This window comes from Schistocerca cancellata, chromosome 6 (assembly GCF_023864275.1).
Source record: "Schistocerca cancellata isolate TAMUIC-IGC-003103 chromosome 6, iqSchCanc2.1, whole genome shotgun sequence".
Classification (NCBI taxonomy): domain Eukaryota; kingdom Metazoa; phylum Arthropoda; class Insecta; order Orthoptera; family Acrididae; genus Schistocerca; species Schistocerca cancellata.
In genome coordinates this window covers 518263544-518275873 of record NC_064631.1, presented here as the reverse complement: position 1 = coordinate 518275873, position 12330 = coordinate 518263544, and the positions used below count along the sequence as shown (strand labels likewise).

Sequence of the window (12330 nt, the reverse complement as noted above, 5' to 3'; positions counted from 1 at the left end):
ACAGCTTTTGCCCAATATCAACACCTTATACCTGTCTTCTTTGACTTGCAAAAGGCTTTTGACACCACGTGGCAACACCACATCCTTGCTACCTTACACGAGTGGGATCTCCGGGGTCTGCTCATGATATTTATCCAGAAATTCCTGCTGCACTGTACAATCCACGTTCAAGTTGGTGCTTCTCGCAGTACACCCCCCTCCCCCCCCCCCCCCCCCCTTATCCAAGAGAATGGGGCCCTGCAGAGCTCTGTACTGAGTGTCCCTCTCTTTCTAGTAGTCATCAGTGGTCAAAACAATACCAGACACAGATGGTAGTGGTTGTAGGATATGCACAGTTCTAGTATGAAATCAGGATGGTGCTGTAAGAATGATTGCTTACATGTCCAGAATACTTCCGAGGCCCAGAAGAATTAATCTGTGACAGAGAAGGAGTACCTTCGCCCACCATTCATCATACCGTTGATAAGCCTGAAGAATACACCAGGACAATCAGCAAGTTCACAGAAGCTTTAGAAATACATTGTCGCAGTTGTGAACTAAAATGAATGCAAACATAAGGATGGTGACTACCCTTTGTGGAATCCATTTGAAGAATTTTACAATTCTGGTGACATTCCAGTCATTGCTGCATTAACCAAACATTGCAGCTGAACAAAGGAAACGTCCTGTAATACCAACGACCATAGTGACACTTGAGAAGGAAGAAGCTATCAAAGGTAATCAGGTTAATAGATGAAACATTGTATAAAAGAAATTATGACCCAATTGGATGGAAGTAGTTGTAATTCCAGCTCATTTGTGGACACCAGTACTCAAGAATTCCATGACACACTGACATTGCATCATTGATGATGTGAAGAATCAGAAGCAGGTAGCATTGTCCAGGTCTGTACCAATCTGTCACACTATGGACACCATAGGAGGAAATGCCAGTGACAGAAGCATATGGGATCATCCACTGTGATATACATCGCTGACGTATGATAAGTTGAATATCTGTGACTTGACCACAGACTTAAGTATGTTCTAGGCTTCCAATCAAAATGGAAGTGTATCTTTTACTGTGTAAATATTCATCCAATAAAGCTTTACAGTATAACCCTATTAAAATGAATCTGAAGGGACTGAAAAATCTAGAGTATGTGTTAAAAAAATTCGTGTTAAGTGAAAAACACACATTTTAGTATGCACATATGTAGAGTAGTACAGTAACGCGTAATACAGTTACATTATTGTAGACTTATAACACTATCACCTGACTAAAAATACAAGTACTCACAAATTACACCATTTTCTTAGAAAAAATTCGAGCATGATTCGCTGACGTTCACAGGGATGAAAATACCTTGTAATATCACAACAAACTGTAACTATATCACCCATAAACCTAGTAGTGATGTCGAATGTTGAAGCAGATCACTCTAAACTGTCCAAGACTGTAAATATCCCTTGATAGGTAGGTCAAATGGTACCTGTAACTTCCTCACTTTCTTCTGATGACCCACCTTGCACCTCAGACACAGCTTTTGGTGCATCAGATTCCACAGAAGCACGTACAGCAACACTGTTGTCAGCACTAATGAATTCCTCAAAACTAATCCCAGGTACACAATGTCTTGCACAACTGTCCGTTTGTCAGGTGAAGTGGCATCGTCTAACTCATGGACATCTTTGGTGTTGCTGTGTCACCTGGCTCCAGGCTGCAGCGAATTCTGTTATTGCATCAAGTAGATTTCAGTTTGTGGTTGCAATATTTTTTTAAGCTGCACGAAGTTCAGCTCTTACAAGTCGCTTGTGATAAGCTCTCTTCATGAGTGAAATGATACCTTGGTCCAAAGACTGAAGGCAGCTTGCCGTGTTTGGTGGAAAAAACTGAAATTTAATCTTGATCATGTTCAGATCCTGTACATTATGGGCTGTACATCTGTGCAGTGTAAGGAGGACATGTCTGTTTTGAGCAACCATTTGACTGTGGCAATGAAGAAGCCACTTGCAAAATGATATACCATCAATCCAAGATTTCTTATGGTGAGAGTAGATGCAAGATCAAGTGTCAGTATTTATGTGTTTAAAACAATGCAGTTTCTCTTACTTGCTGATAACCCAGGGACAAAACTTCTCACTGCTGTTTGCATTACACACTAGGGCAACTGTTACGTGTTGTTAGCTGCATGCTCTACCATGACACTTATCACGTTTTATCGCCAGGATGTGATTTGGAAAATTTGCTTCACAGCAATTTTATACAGATGAAACTGAATGTCTATTTTGGAAATGATACAGTCAACCAGAACAGCAACTGGTGTCTTTAAATGCCTATATTTTTGGCAATGTCATTTGCTTTCAGCTGAATCTTAGAGCATTAGGGGACTGGAATGCAGTTGTAGGGAAGGAGTAGAAGAAGCAGTTACAGGAGAATATAGATTTGGGTCAAGGAATAAGAGAGGAGAAAGACAATAAAGTTCTGTAATAAATTTCAGCTAGTAACGGCGAATACTCTGTTCAAGAATCACAAGTGGAGGAGTGGAAAAGGCTGGACGATACAGGAAAATTTCAGTTAAATTGCACCACGGTCAGACAGAGATTTTGAAATCAGATACTGGATTGTAAGGAGTGCCCAGAAGCAGATATAGACTCAGATCACAATGTAGTATTGATAAAGAGTAAGCTGAAGTTTAAGAGATTAGCCATGAAGAATCAATACGCAAAGAAATTGGATACAAAACTATTAAGGAATGGCAAGATATTCTTGAAGTTCTCTAAGGCTATAGATACAGCAATAAAGATTAGCTCAGTAGGCAGTACAGTTGAAGAGGAATGAAAATCTCTAAAAAGCGCAATCACAGAAGTTGGAAAGAAAAAATGTAGGTACAAAGAAGGTAACTGCAAAGAAACCATGGGTAACAAAAGAAGTATTTCATTTAATCGATGAAAGAAGGAGATACCAAAATGTTCAGGGAAATTCAGGAATACAGAAATACAGGTCACTGAGGAATTAAATAAATAGGAAGTGCAGGGAAGCTAAGATGAAATGGCTGCATGAAAAATGTGAAGAAATCAAAACAGAAAAGATTGTCAGAAGGACCGATTCTGCATATAGGAAAATCAAAACAACCTTTGGTGAAATTAAAAGCAGGAGTGGTAACATTAAGAGTGCAATGGGAATTCCACAGTTAAATGCAGAGGAGAGAGCAGATAGATGGGAAGAGTACACTGTAGGCCTCTATGAGGGGGAAGATTTGACTGATGTGATAGAAGAAGAAACAAAAATTTATTTAGAAGAGATAGGGGATCCAGTTTTAGAATCAGAATTTAAAAGAGTTTGGATTGACTTAACATCAAATAAGGCAGAAGAGATTGATAACAGAATTTCTAAAATCATTGGAGAAGTGGCAACAATATGACTATCCACATTGGTGTGTAGATTGTATGAGTCTGGCGACATACTATCAGACTTTCGGAAAAATATCATCCACACAATTCTGAAGACTGCAAGAGCTGACAAGTGCAAGAATTGTCATACAATCAGCTTAACAGCTCATGCATCCAAGTTGCTGATAAGAATAATATACAGAAGAATGGAAAAGATATTGAGGTTGTGTTAGATGAAGATCAGTTTGGCTTTAGGAAAGTTAAAGGCACCAGAGAGGCAATTTTGAGGTTGTGGTTGATAATTTGAAGCAAGACTAAAGAAAAATCAAGACAGATTCATAGGATTTGTTGACCTGGAAAAAAGGGTTAAACAGTGTAAAATGATGCAAGATGTTCGAAATTCTGAGAAAAATGGGGATAAGCTATACGGAGAGATGGGTAATCTACAATATGTACAAGAGTCAAGACGGAATAATAAGAGAGGACAACTAAGAACAAAGTGGTTGAATTAAAAGGGTGTATGACAGGGATACAGTCTTTTGCTCCTACTGTTCAATCTTTACAGCAAAGAAGCAATGATGGAAAAGAAAGAATGGTTCAGAAGTGGAATTAAAATTCAAGGTGACAGGATATCAATGATACGATTTTCTGATGACATTGCTTTACTGAGTGAAAGTGAAGAAGAATTATGTGATCTGCTGAATGGAATGAACAGTCTAATGAGTACATAGTATGGATTGAGAACAAATCAGAGAAAGATGAAAGTAATTGAAGTAGCAGGAATGAGAACAGTGAGAAACTTAATATCAGGATTAATGGCCATGAAGTAAGCTAAGGAGTTCTACTGCCTAGTCAGCAAAATAACCAATGATGGATGGAACAAAGAGGACATCAAAAGCAGACTAACACTGGCAAAAAAAGCATTCCAGGCCAAGAGAAGTCTACTAGTATCAAACGTAGGCCTTAATTTGAGGAAGAAATTTGTGAGAATGTACATTTGGAGCACGGCATTTTATGTTAGTGAAACATAGAGTGAGGGAAAACCAGAACAGAAGAGAATCTAAGCATTTGGGTTGTGGTGCTACAGATGAATGTTGAAAGTTAGGTGGACTGATAAGGTAAGGAATGAGGAGGTTCTGTGCAGAATATGTGGAAAACACTGCACGGAGAAGGGGCAGGATTATAGGACATCTGACAAGACATCAGGGAATGACTTCCATGGTACTAGAGGGAGCTGTAGAGGGCAAAAGCAGTAGAGAAAGACAGAGATTGGAATAAATCCAGCAAATAATTGAGGATGTAGGTTGCAAGCGCTACACCGAGATGAAGAGGTTGGCACAGGAGAGGAATTCGTAGCAGGTCACATCAAACCAGTCAGAAGACCTTTGACTGACTCAAAAGGCCACTTAAAGGTATGTTAGATGCATGCATATAATTGACCCACTCAAGCAGTTATGTCTCAATGTCTTCATACTTAGCACTATGAAGTCATTTACATTTGTTTCCAGAAACTGTTGCAGCAGAATTAATGATTTTTTCCCATAGATTTGGGAATTCCAAAGTGCTCTGCAATTGCTATTTTCTTTATACACAGTCCACTTCGTCTGGAATCTTAAGCTTTACCTGTACATTCAGAGCTATATTTTTCCCCATTGCCATGTTTCATGTGCTACTATTTGTAGGTTTTTATTCAGCTTTCAGATTCGATTTGGCTGCCACAAAAAGAACGCCTGGCATCAAATACGTTTCTCATTGTTAGTGCACACGTTATTGAGTTTATTTGAATGTACCAGACACCCTGATTGTTAAGGTAATAATTACGGCTTGCAACCCACAATACATTAGAAATGAGTCAACAATGGGTTGTTAGCTTTGTAGTTACATTTCTTGCAATTGTTTCATAAAAAAATTAACACTTAAAAATACTGTAACATCAAAGTTTGTGTTACAATGAAATTTAATTATGCTAGGTACTGATTAAGAGTTTGTTTTTCACCTTAACCAAAATTTGTATTAACTAATAAAACTTCCAATAAGGACTGATGTACTCCTGGTGGGGCCAATATTTTTTTCATGTTAAGTGTGAGTTCATTATGAGTGAGTTTGCACTAACAAGGTTATACTGTATTATCATTTAGTACTGTCTTTTACCTCAATTATATCATACCCACGCTGTACTCTCATTGCATTGGTGACCCACAATAACTGCAAATTATGGCAGATACATCCTTAAACAGATATTGTGCAGCAGCAATGCATCCAACGTGCAGCCATTGCGTGTCGCAGTTTCCATTGTTTTCCCATGCATACAACACTGAATCATACTGTGCTTAAGAGTCAGTCCTTTTATTCACAGTGAGTGTGACACTCGCCAGTGTAGTGCATTGACAGTAAATGATAATGCCAAAAAGTGGTGCCCTATGGTGGACTCATAGTGTGACTGTGCCGCCATCTCTGTTCCGTTAATGACATGCACTGAACCAGTCTCTCGACCAACTGTACCTGCAATCACCGTCATGAATGAAGACTCTTCCATGCCACACAACTTATTTTCTGATCCAATGTTGACACAGCCACCCACACAGCCACAGTCTGTCTGCACTATAGGCCATGCCATGAATGGACAAGGGACATTCTCCCACGTTACTGTGACAATCTCTCCCACAGAAAACCTGCACAATCTACCACAACGATCACTTCTACATGATTTAGTGCTCTACCCAAATTTCCATCATTTTGCTCGGAACAGCCCTTTGAATGATTTGCGATAGTGTACAGCATTCTCACGACTCGACATCACTAATAACACTGCAAAATACATCATGCTCATCAGCAGTCTGCACAAACATACCAGTGTGATTAGCAACATCGTCACATCACCACCAAAGTAGACAAATAGTTACATCAAGAATATCTCACTGAACACTGACAGTACTTTCATACCATGGACAACAGTGCTCACCGCCACAGGTCGCAATACCAGCTTGAACATGCTTACTTCCACACAGTGGTTAAGCCTGACTGACATCGCCTGACTGCTTTCATTTCGGACATCATTGTGCTGGTGGAACGACGACCTTTGTGTGATATCAACAAATCCCTGCTTCCTCACTCAGCCCAGAACACAGCCAAGCACCCTGTGCTCATGCCTGTGCAGGACCAGCTAACTGTGCCGCACCAAGCAACCATGCCCCACATGCCACTGTATCTGTACAAATCCAGTTCACCAACACTGTATGCAACTGTCAGCTATCTCGTGCCTACTTGATAGTGGACATAATAACAAGTTCATCTATTTGAGAAGATTACAATAGTCTCCTCAACACTCTGCATGGCAGAGAATCTTCTCTCAATCCACTGACAAAGACTGCTACTGGTCATCACTCCTCTGATTGTGCCCATGAATGTGACCTTCTCATTTAGTTGGACTCTGACAATTATTCCATGGGGCTTCCACCTCCACTGGTCCCACTTCCAAGAATCAGGCTTTCAACCTCACCATCTTCCTCATCGCCTCAGATACACCACCTTTCAGTGGACATCAGTTTCAACATTCATCCCCTACCACCTAATGGCTCATTGACAAAGGATGAACTTGCAGTATTGCAACTGCAAGACACTGCCAGTTCGTTCATCACAGTGCACAGATGCATGACCCAGACCCTGCAACAATCACCGTCTCACTGTCTCACATGGACATTTTCTGTTAAGAACATAGGGATGGACTTTTTACACAACTTCCACTTGTCCCCAGTCGTACAACATACTGTGTTCCTGCAATTTGATAAGGGCTACTGCATCCCAGGACCTTTTGCCGTTGCAACCCCCACTGTTAACTGGTACAGTGACTGTTGAAGACAAACAACAAGAGGACAATCGTACATCCACTGACACACTGAAGGAGTGTGATTCTCAGCTGATGAGCTCTTGATGCTCCACCAATGCTAGACCAACTGCTGTACAACATCAGATGCACTCCATACAAAGAAAACGTTGCTCCCACAGCATAATAATGTCAAATCTACCGCCCCAAGCATGGTCCATGAGCAGGTCATAGTCTTAACACACAACCAATGTGACAATGAGAATGGGAGCACGTGCACAGCCCCAGTTACACAACATCTGACATCCGTCCATACCCATTCCCTGCACTACCCAGTACCCACACTGTCACCAGCCCTGCAGACATCATTGCACCATGCTCCGCCTCGCCACCTGGCTACCCCACTGCTGTTATCATTGTGCATGCCCCTCCGGCAGTACAGCACACTGACACCACAACTCTTATGCATAACTCATTGGCATACAGCTCGACCACCACCTGCTGCTGGCCTTCATACAAAAACAGCAACCTCACTGGCCACATTCACCTGGTTATACTTTAGACTACCACACACTACCATGAGTGGATGGTCCTCTACAATGCCATACCCAGAACATATTAGAGGAACTGAATGCAACACAATGCCTTTTCAACCACTTTCAGTTGCCAAAATCACCCTCAACTACTACTGACAACTTCAGTGCCTCTTTGTGACAAGATATTTGCACAACAATGCTGTTCTCTGTGATTGCACCTCTGTCTAAATCAACTTCAACAATGGCTTGAAATGGGTTTGTACCCTATGGTCCTTCCTACCTACAGCCCCATTCTGCCTCAGACGTCTTCTACACAGACCACACTCATTGAAGTTTACTCTGGCAAATATAAATTAGTGCCTCATGTTACTGCACTGCCCCCTCAACATATGCAGTCACTTTTATCAGAGTCTGCAGCTCGTGGTCTAGCATTGCTGCCTCTGGATCACAGGGTCCCGGATTCGATTCCTGGCCGGGATGGAGATTTTTCTCTGCCCGAGGACTGGGTGTTTGTGTTGTCCTCATCATTTCATCCTCATCATCATTCATGACAGTGGCTAAACATAACTCTGATCAGATCAAAGTCTTTCTGGTACGCATTGCCTCCATATGTTGATGTCTTCACCATTAGCAATTCACGATCATCTCTTTGGTTGTACCACTGGTGTCCCGTGTGTTCACACACATATATTAACTACAAAGCTAAGGATGGTTGTCCTATATTGTGGAGACATAACCACTGAGACACTGTTCATGCCTTTCACATGGATGCTCTTATCATAGCCCTGAGGCACAGATTGATGGTAGGGGCTTCTGATACAAGGAACATTAAGACCTACCCAACAGTCACGATATTTTGACAGAACAACTCCAGTTGATCTTGGCAGTGACCATGAAGATCTAACATCGTGAACAGAACATCGGGATCCATCAGTGTTGCCATACAAGAACTACTGACTGTGTCCTGATCTATGAAGATATAGTCCTCTCCCAAACAGGGATTTGCTGATTTGTTGGGAGGGGAAGCAGTTCCATGTTGTCTGTCATGGTGTAGTGTTTATAGTTGCTGGTTGGTAAGTTCCAGATCAGTTCAATTCCATCCTCTTGCGCTTATTTATCATTTGACATTTGTGATTTCTGGAAGGTTCTGGGACTTGTTTAATATAGAATATTTTGTATTGTAGAACATTTTATATATGTATAAATGGAGGCATACTCTGCTGATACAGGCAATATTTTGTGTGTTCATAAAGACATTGGTAACACTCAAAATGATATAATTCATTTTTTAGACAAATAGAATGTGTGCAAATAGAATATAATTCAGCATGAAGAATAATTTTCCAATCTCTTGTGTTCATAATATTTTTTATCTGTACATTGTTCATAATTTTCATCATGTAAATATCTTATACACTTTCTATCAAACCACGCTCTTATGTGATATTGAAGCTGATGCAAGATTACTGATTTTTATTTGCTAGAGGCAGAGAGAGGAAGAGGAACTGAAAGAAACTGAAGAGGAAATCCAATGGCATTACATTAATTTGCTTGCCCGAAAACAAGAATTGGAAGCTGAGCTAGCTTCACAGTCTCTTGTGGATGACACAAGTGGTGCAGAGGTCCTGCAAAAGCAACAGCGACAATTGGTTGCAGAGCTTTCTAAGGTGATAACAATGTTCCTTACATATCTTTATTCATATTTATGTTGGATCTTCATATTATCAACAGTCTTAGTGAAACAGTTAAAACATTATGGGATCAGATTAGATATTGCCCATTGTATAAAACTAAGCCTTTTAATCAATTTGTATCATGCTTAAGACACTGTGCTTTCAGGTAGAGTATAATGCACCAGAATGTACTTATTTAGGTGTTATGTGTCGATGGCTAGCATGGCAACATAAAATTCATTCACCAGTGAAATGTATCACAAACATGCAAGACATGCATAAATATTGCTTCCTTACTTGGTGTGGGGTAATTGTAAATGTCTATTACTGTTTTTCAGTTCCTTGGCTCCGATTTGAAAAGATTATTGAAAGGCTTGTGTAAAAAAATTATTTCTCTTAAAAAAAAGAATGTTTTGTTCTGGAGTGGCCTTAGAAGGTGCTGACTCCATTGTGTGTGTGTGTGTGTGTGTGTGTGTGTGTGTGTGTGTGTGTTTCAAAATATTGTGACCTCTTGCAATCCTGCTTTTATCCTGCGTGCACCATCCCTGTTTGTTAATACTATAACCCCACACACAACACCAGGATATGCACTGCAGCACCAGGCCATCAATGGCAGCTGCACCAGCCAGCCACCAGAGGCCATCTGCAGTGGGTCACAAGAGTAGCATGCATGGCACCACATCTTCCGCACAACCTACTGGAGTCCTCGTCTACATAAAGACAGTGCAGCTGGCACTACTTCTCAGATTGTGTTCCACTGCTTATTGCACTCTTCCTATGTTCGTCATTTATCTGAATTTAGATCAGTAAACTTTTGTTCTTAGTGGCACCATTACTGGTTGTGCCTTGCATTATGACAATTAAAATTTACACTTGGTCTTTTTATGTATTTGTATTGTAATCTACACCTCCCTCCTTTGTTGTCGCTACAGTCTATGATGGTGAAGTCTTTGCATGAGATTCAAGAGGAGTAAGAATGACAATAAACTTTTTACTTATCTTTTCTCTCATAGTTGGCTCCCATTCTTCATGTTTAGGGGAATGATTATTGGAGCTGAAATTTTCACAATTTAAGTTCTCATAGTCCAATTGATCTAAATAAATTTGAAGAATGTCTGTGCAGACTTTTTGTTTTTTTCAGTGTTTATTTGCATCACATTTTACTGTATACTGTGTTTTGAATTTTCACTTTAACAAAACCAAAATAACATTGTTCATCCAAACTACAAAAATATGTCCGATCACATCAGAGGCAAGTTGTTTACTACTTCACTCTGCGGTAACAACAATATCCAAAGAGTTTACAATTTTTCTTGACAAGTGAATTTCTATCAGATTATTATTTTATAAATGAATCCAGGAACAAACATAATAAACAGTACTAGATTGTGTAATTAATAATAGAAGTTTTAAGTATGCCAAATATTTTGTAATTAAAAAAATTATCTCTACATTCAGAGCTAGTACATATCGATTGCAACAACAAAAACAAAGTAATTCCTTTTCATAAATTTTAGGTTGAAATACAACACATTGTGTACAAAATCTGTGAATTTTTTTAGAAAAACAGCCGAGACAACATTAACCTGTCCAGAATTCAGAAAATATTTCTGGTGTTGACTACTTCTGTTGAGGAAAAGTAATGCTAAGGGAGGATGTCCCTTTACAGTATCCCCCTCACAAAATATGGAAACAATGTGTTTACAATATTTTGTGACCTACTATAAGGTTTCCCAAATAGTGTACAAAATTATGCCGAAAGGTAGAATACACATATATAGAAGTATCTAATACATAACATGTTACAGAAAACATAAGAAAAGTATCTATTCCACAAGTCATAATTTCTACATATATCTAAAAAGAAAGATGATGAGACTTACCAAACAAAAGCGCTGGCAGGTCGATAGACACACAAACAAACACAAACATACACACAAAATTCTAGCTTTCGCAACCAACGGTTGCCTCGTCAGGAAAGAGGGAAGGAGATGGAAAGACAAAAGGATATGGGTTTTAAGGGAGAGGGTAAGGAGTCATTCCAATCCCGGGAGCAGAAAGACTTACCTTAGGGGGAAAAAAGGACAGGTATACACTCGCACACACACACACATCCATCCGCATATACACAGACACAAGCAGACATTTGTAATTTTCTACATATATCAGTACATGACATTCAGATTCTCAAATCTGTAGAACATTTTGTCACAAGACAAATGACGCAAAGTCGAACTACAACATTACAACACTAAATTATAGAAATAAGTGCAGAAACAATGTAAATTACTAGAGTTACAAATTGCAAGGTTATGTCTATAAAGTCACACCTTCAGAATCATCAAAAGAGAAGAAAAAAATTCAGAGCCTAAGTGAACGATAGGTGCTAACTCAAAAAACTCACGACAGCTACAGACCATAAGAATATACTCAGTCACGAGTTGGAATATAGCTCAAAATCAATCAGCCGCACAAACCAGAGTATGCAAGGATATGTTGACTCATGAAAGGATAAAATAATGAAAAAAATACTCGCGCCTAAGCTTACGATGTGCGGACCAACCCATGAATCCAAACCACCCAGGTACACACAAGCAAATATGTTTTGACACAACAAAATGAATAAAGTTCATTATCCTATATCAATAAGTTCAATCATATGTAAAGAATAATTATAGGAAGCATCTAGTGTCAATCAATAGTTGCACTCTCCCCTTGAGTACACACACAGTCGTGATGACCAGGGCTACCCAAAACAGAGTTAAGCACGAGTTTGCCCATGACTCAAGTTCCAACAAGATACAATAAGGCAGAACTCGGGATAAATACAGGTAATCAGAATCATAAATAGCTTTGAATGATGACATAATCGATTAGCTTGAGGACCAAAGTCATTGTGCGAAAACAGAAATGTATGCATCTGGTT

At 39.6% G+C, this 12330-nt stretch overlaps 1 protein-coding gene across 4 annotated transcripts in view; it reads left to right on the top strand.

Moving 5' to 3' along the window:
• Window positions 1–12330, top strand: part of LOC126190807 (TBC1 domain family member 31) — a 277761-nt gene that overhangs the window by 225656 nt on the left and 39775 nt on the right. For all 4 annotated transcript variants that reach the window (XM_049931366.1, XM_049931369.1, XM_049931367.1 and 1 more), the window contains one exon: window positions 9216–9398. In XM_049931366.1, the coding sequence (XP_049787323.1) occupies window positions 9216–9398 (183 nt within the window). The remainder of the gene's footprint in view (window positions 1–9215; window positions 9399–12330) is intronic.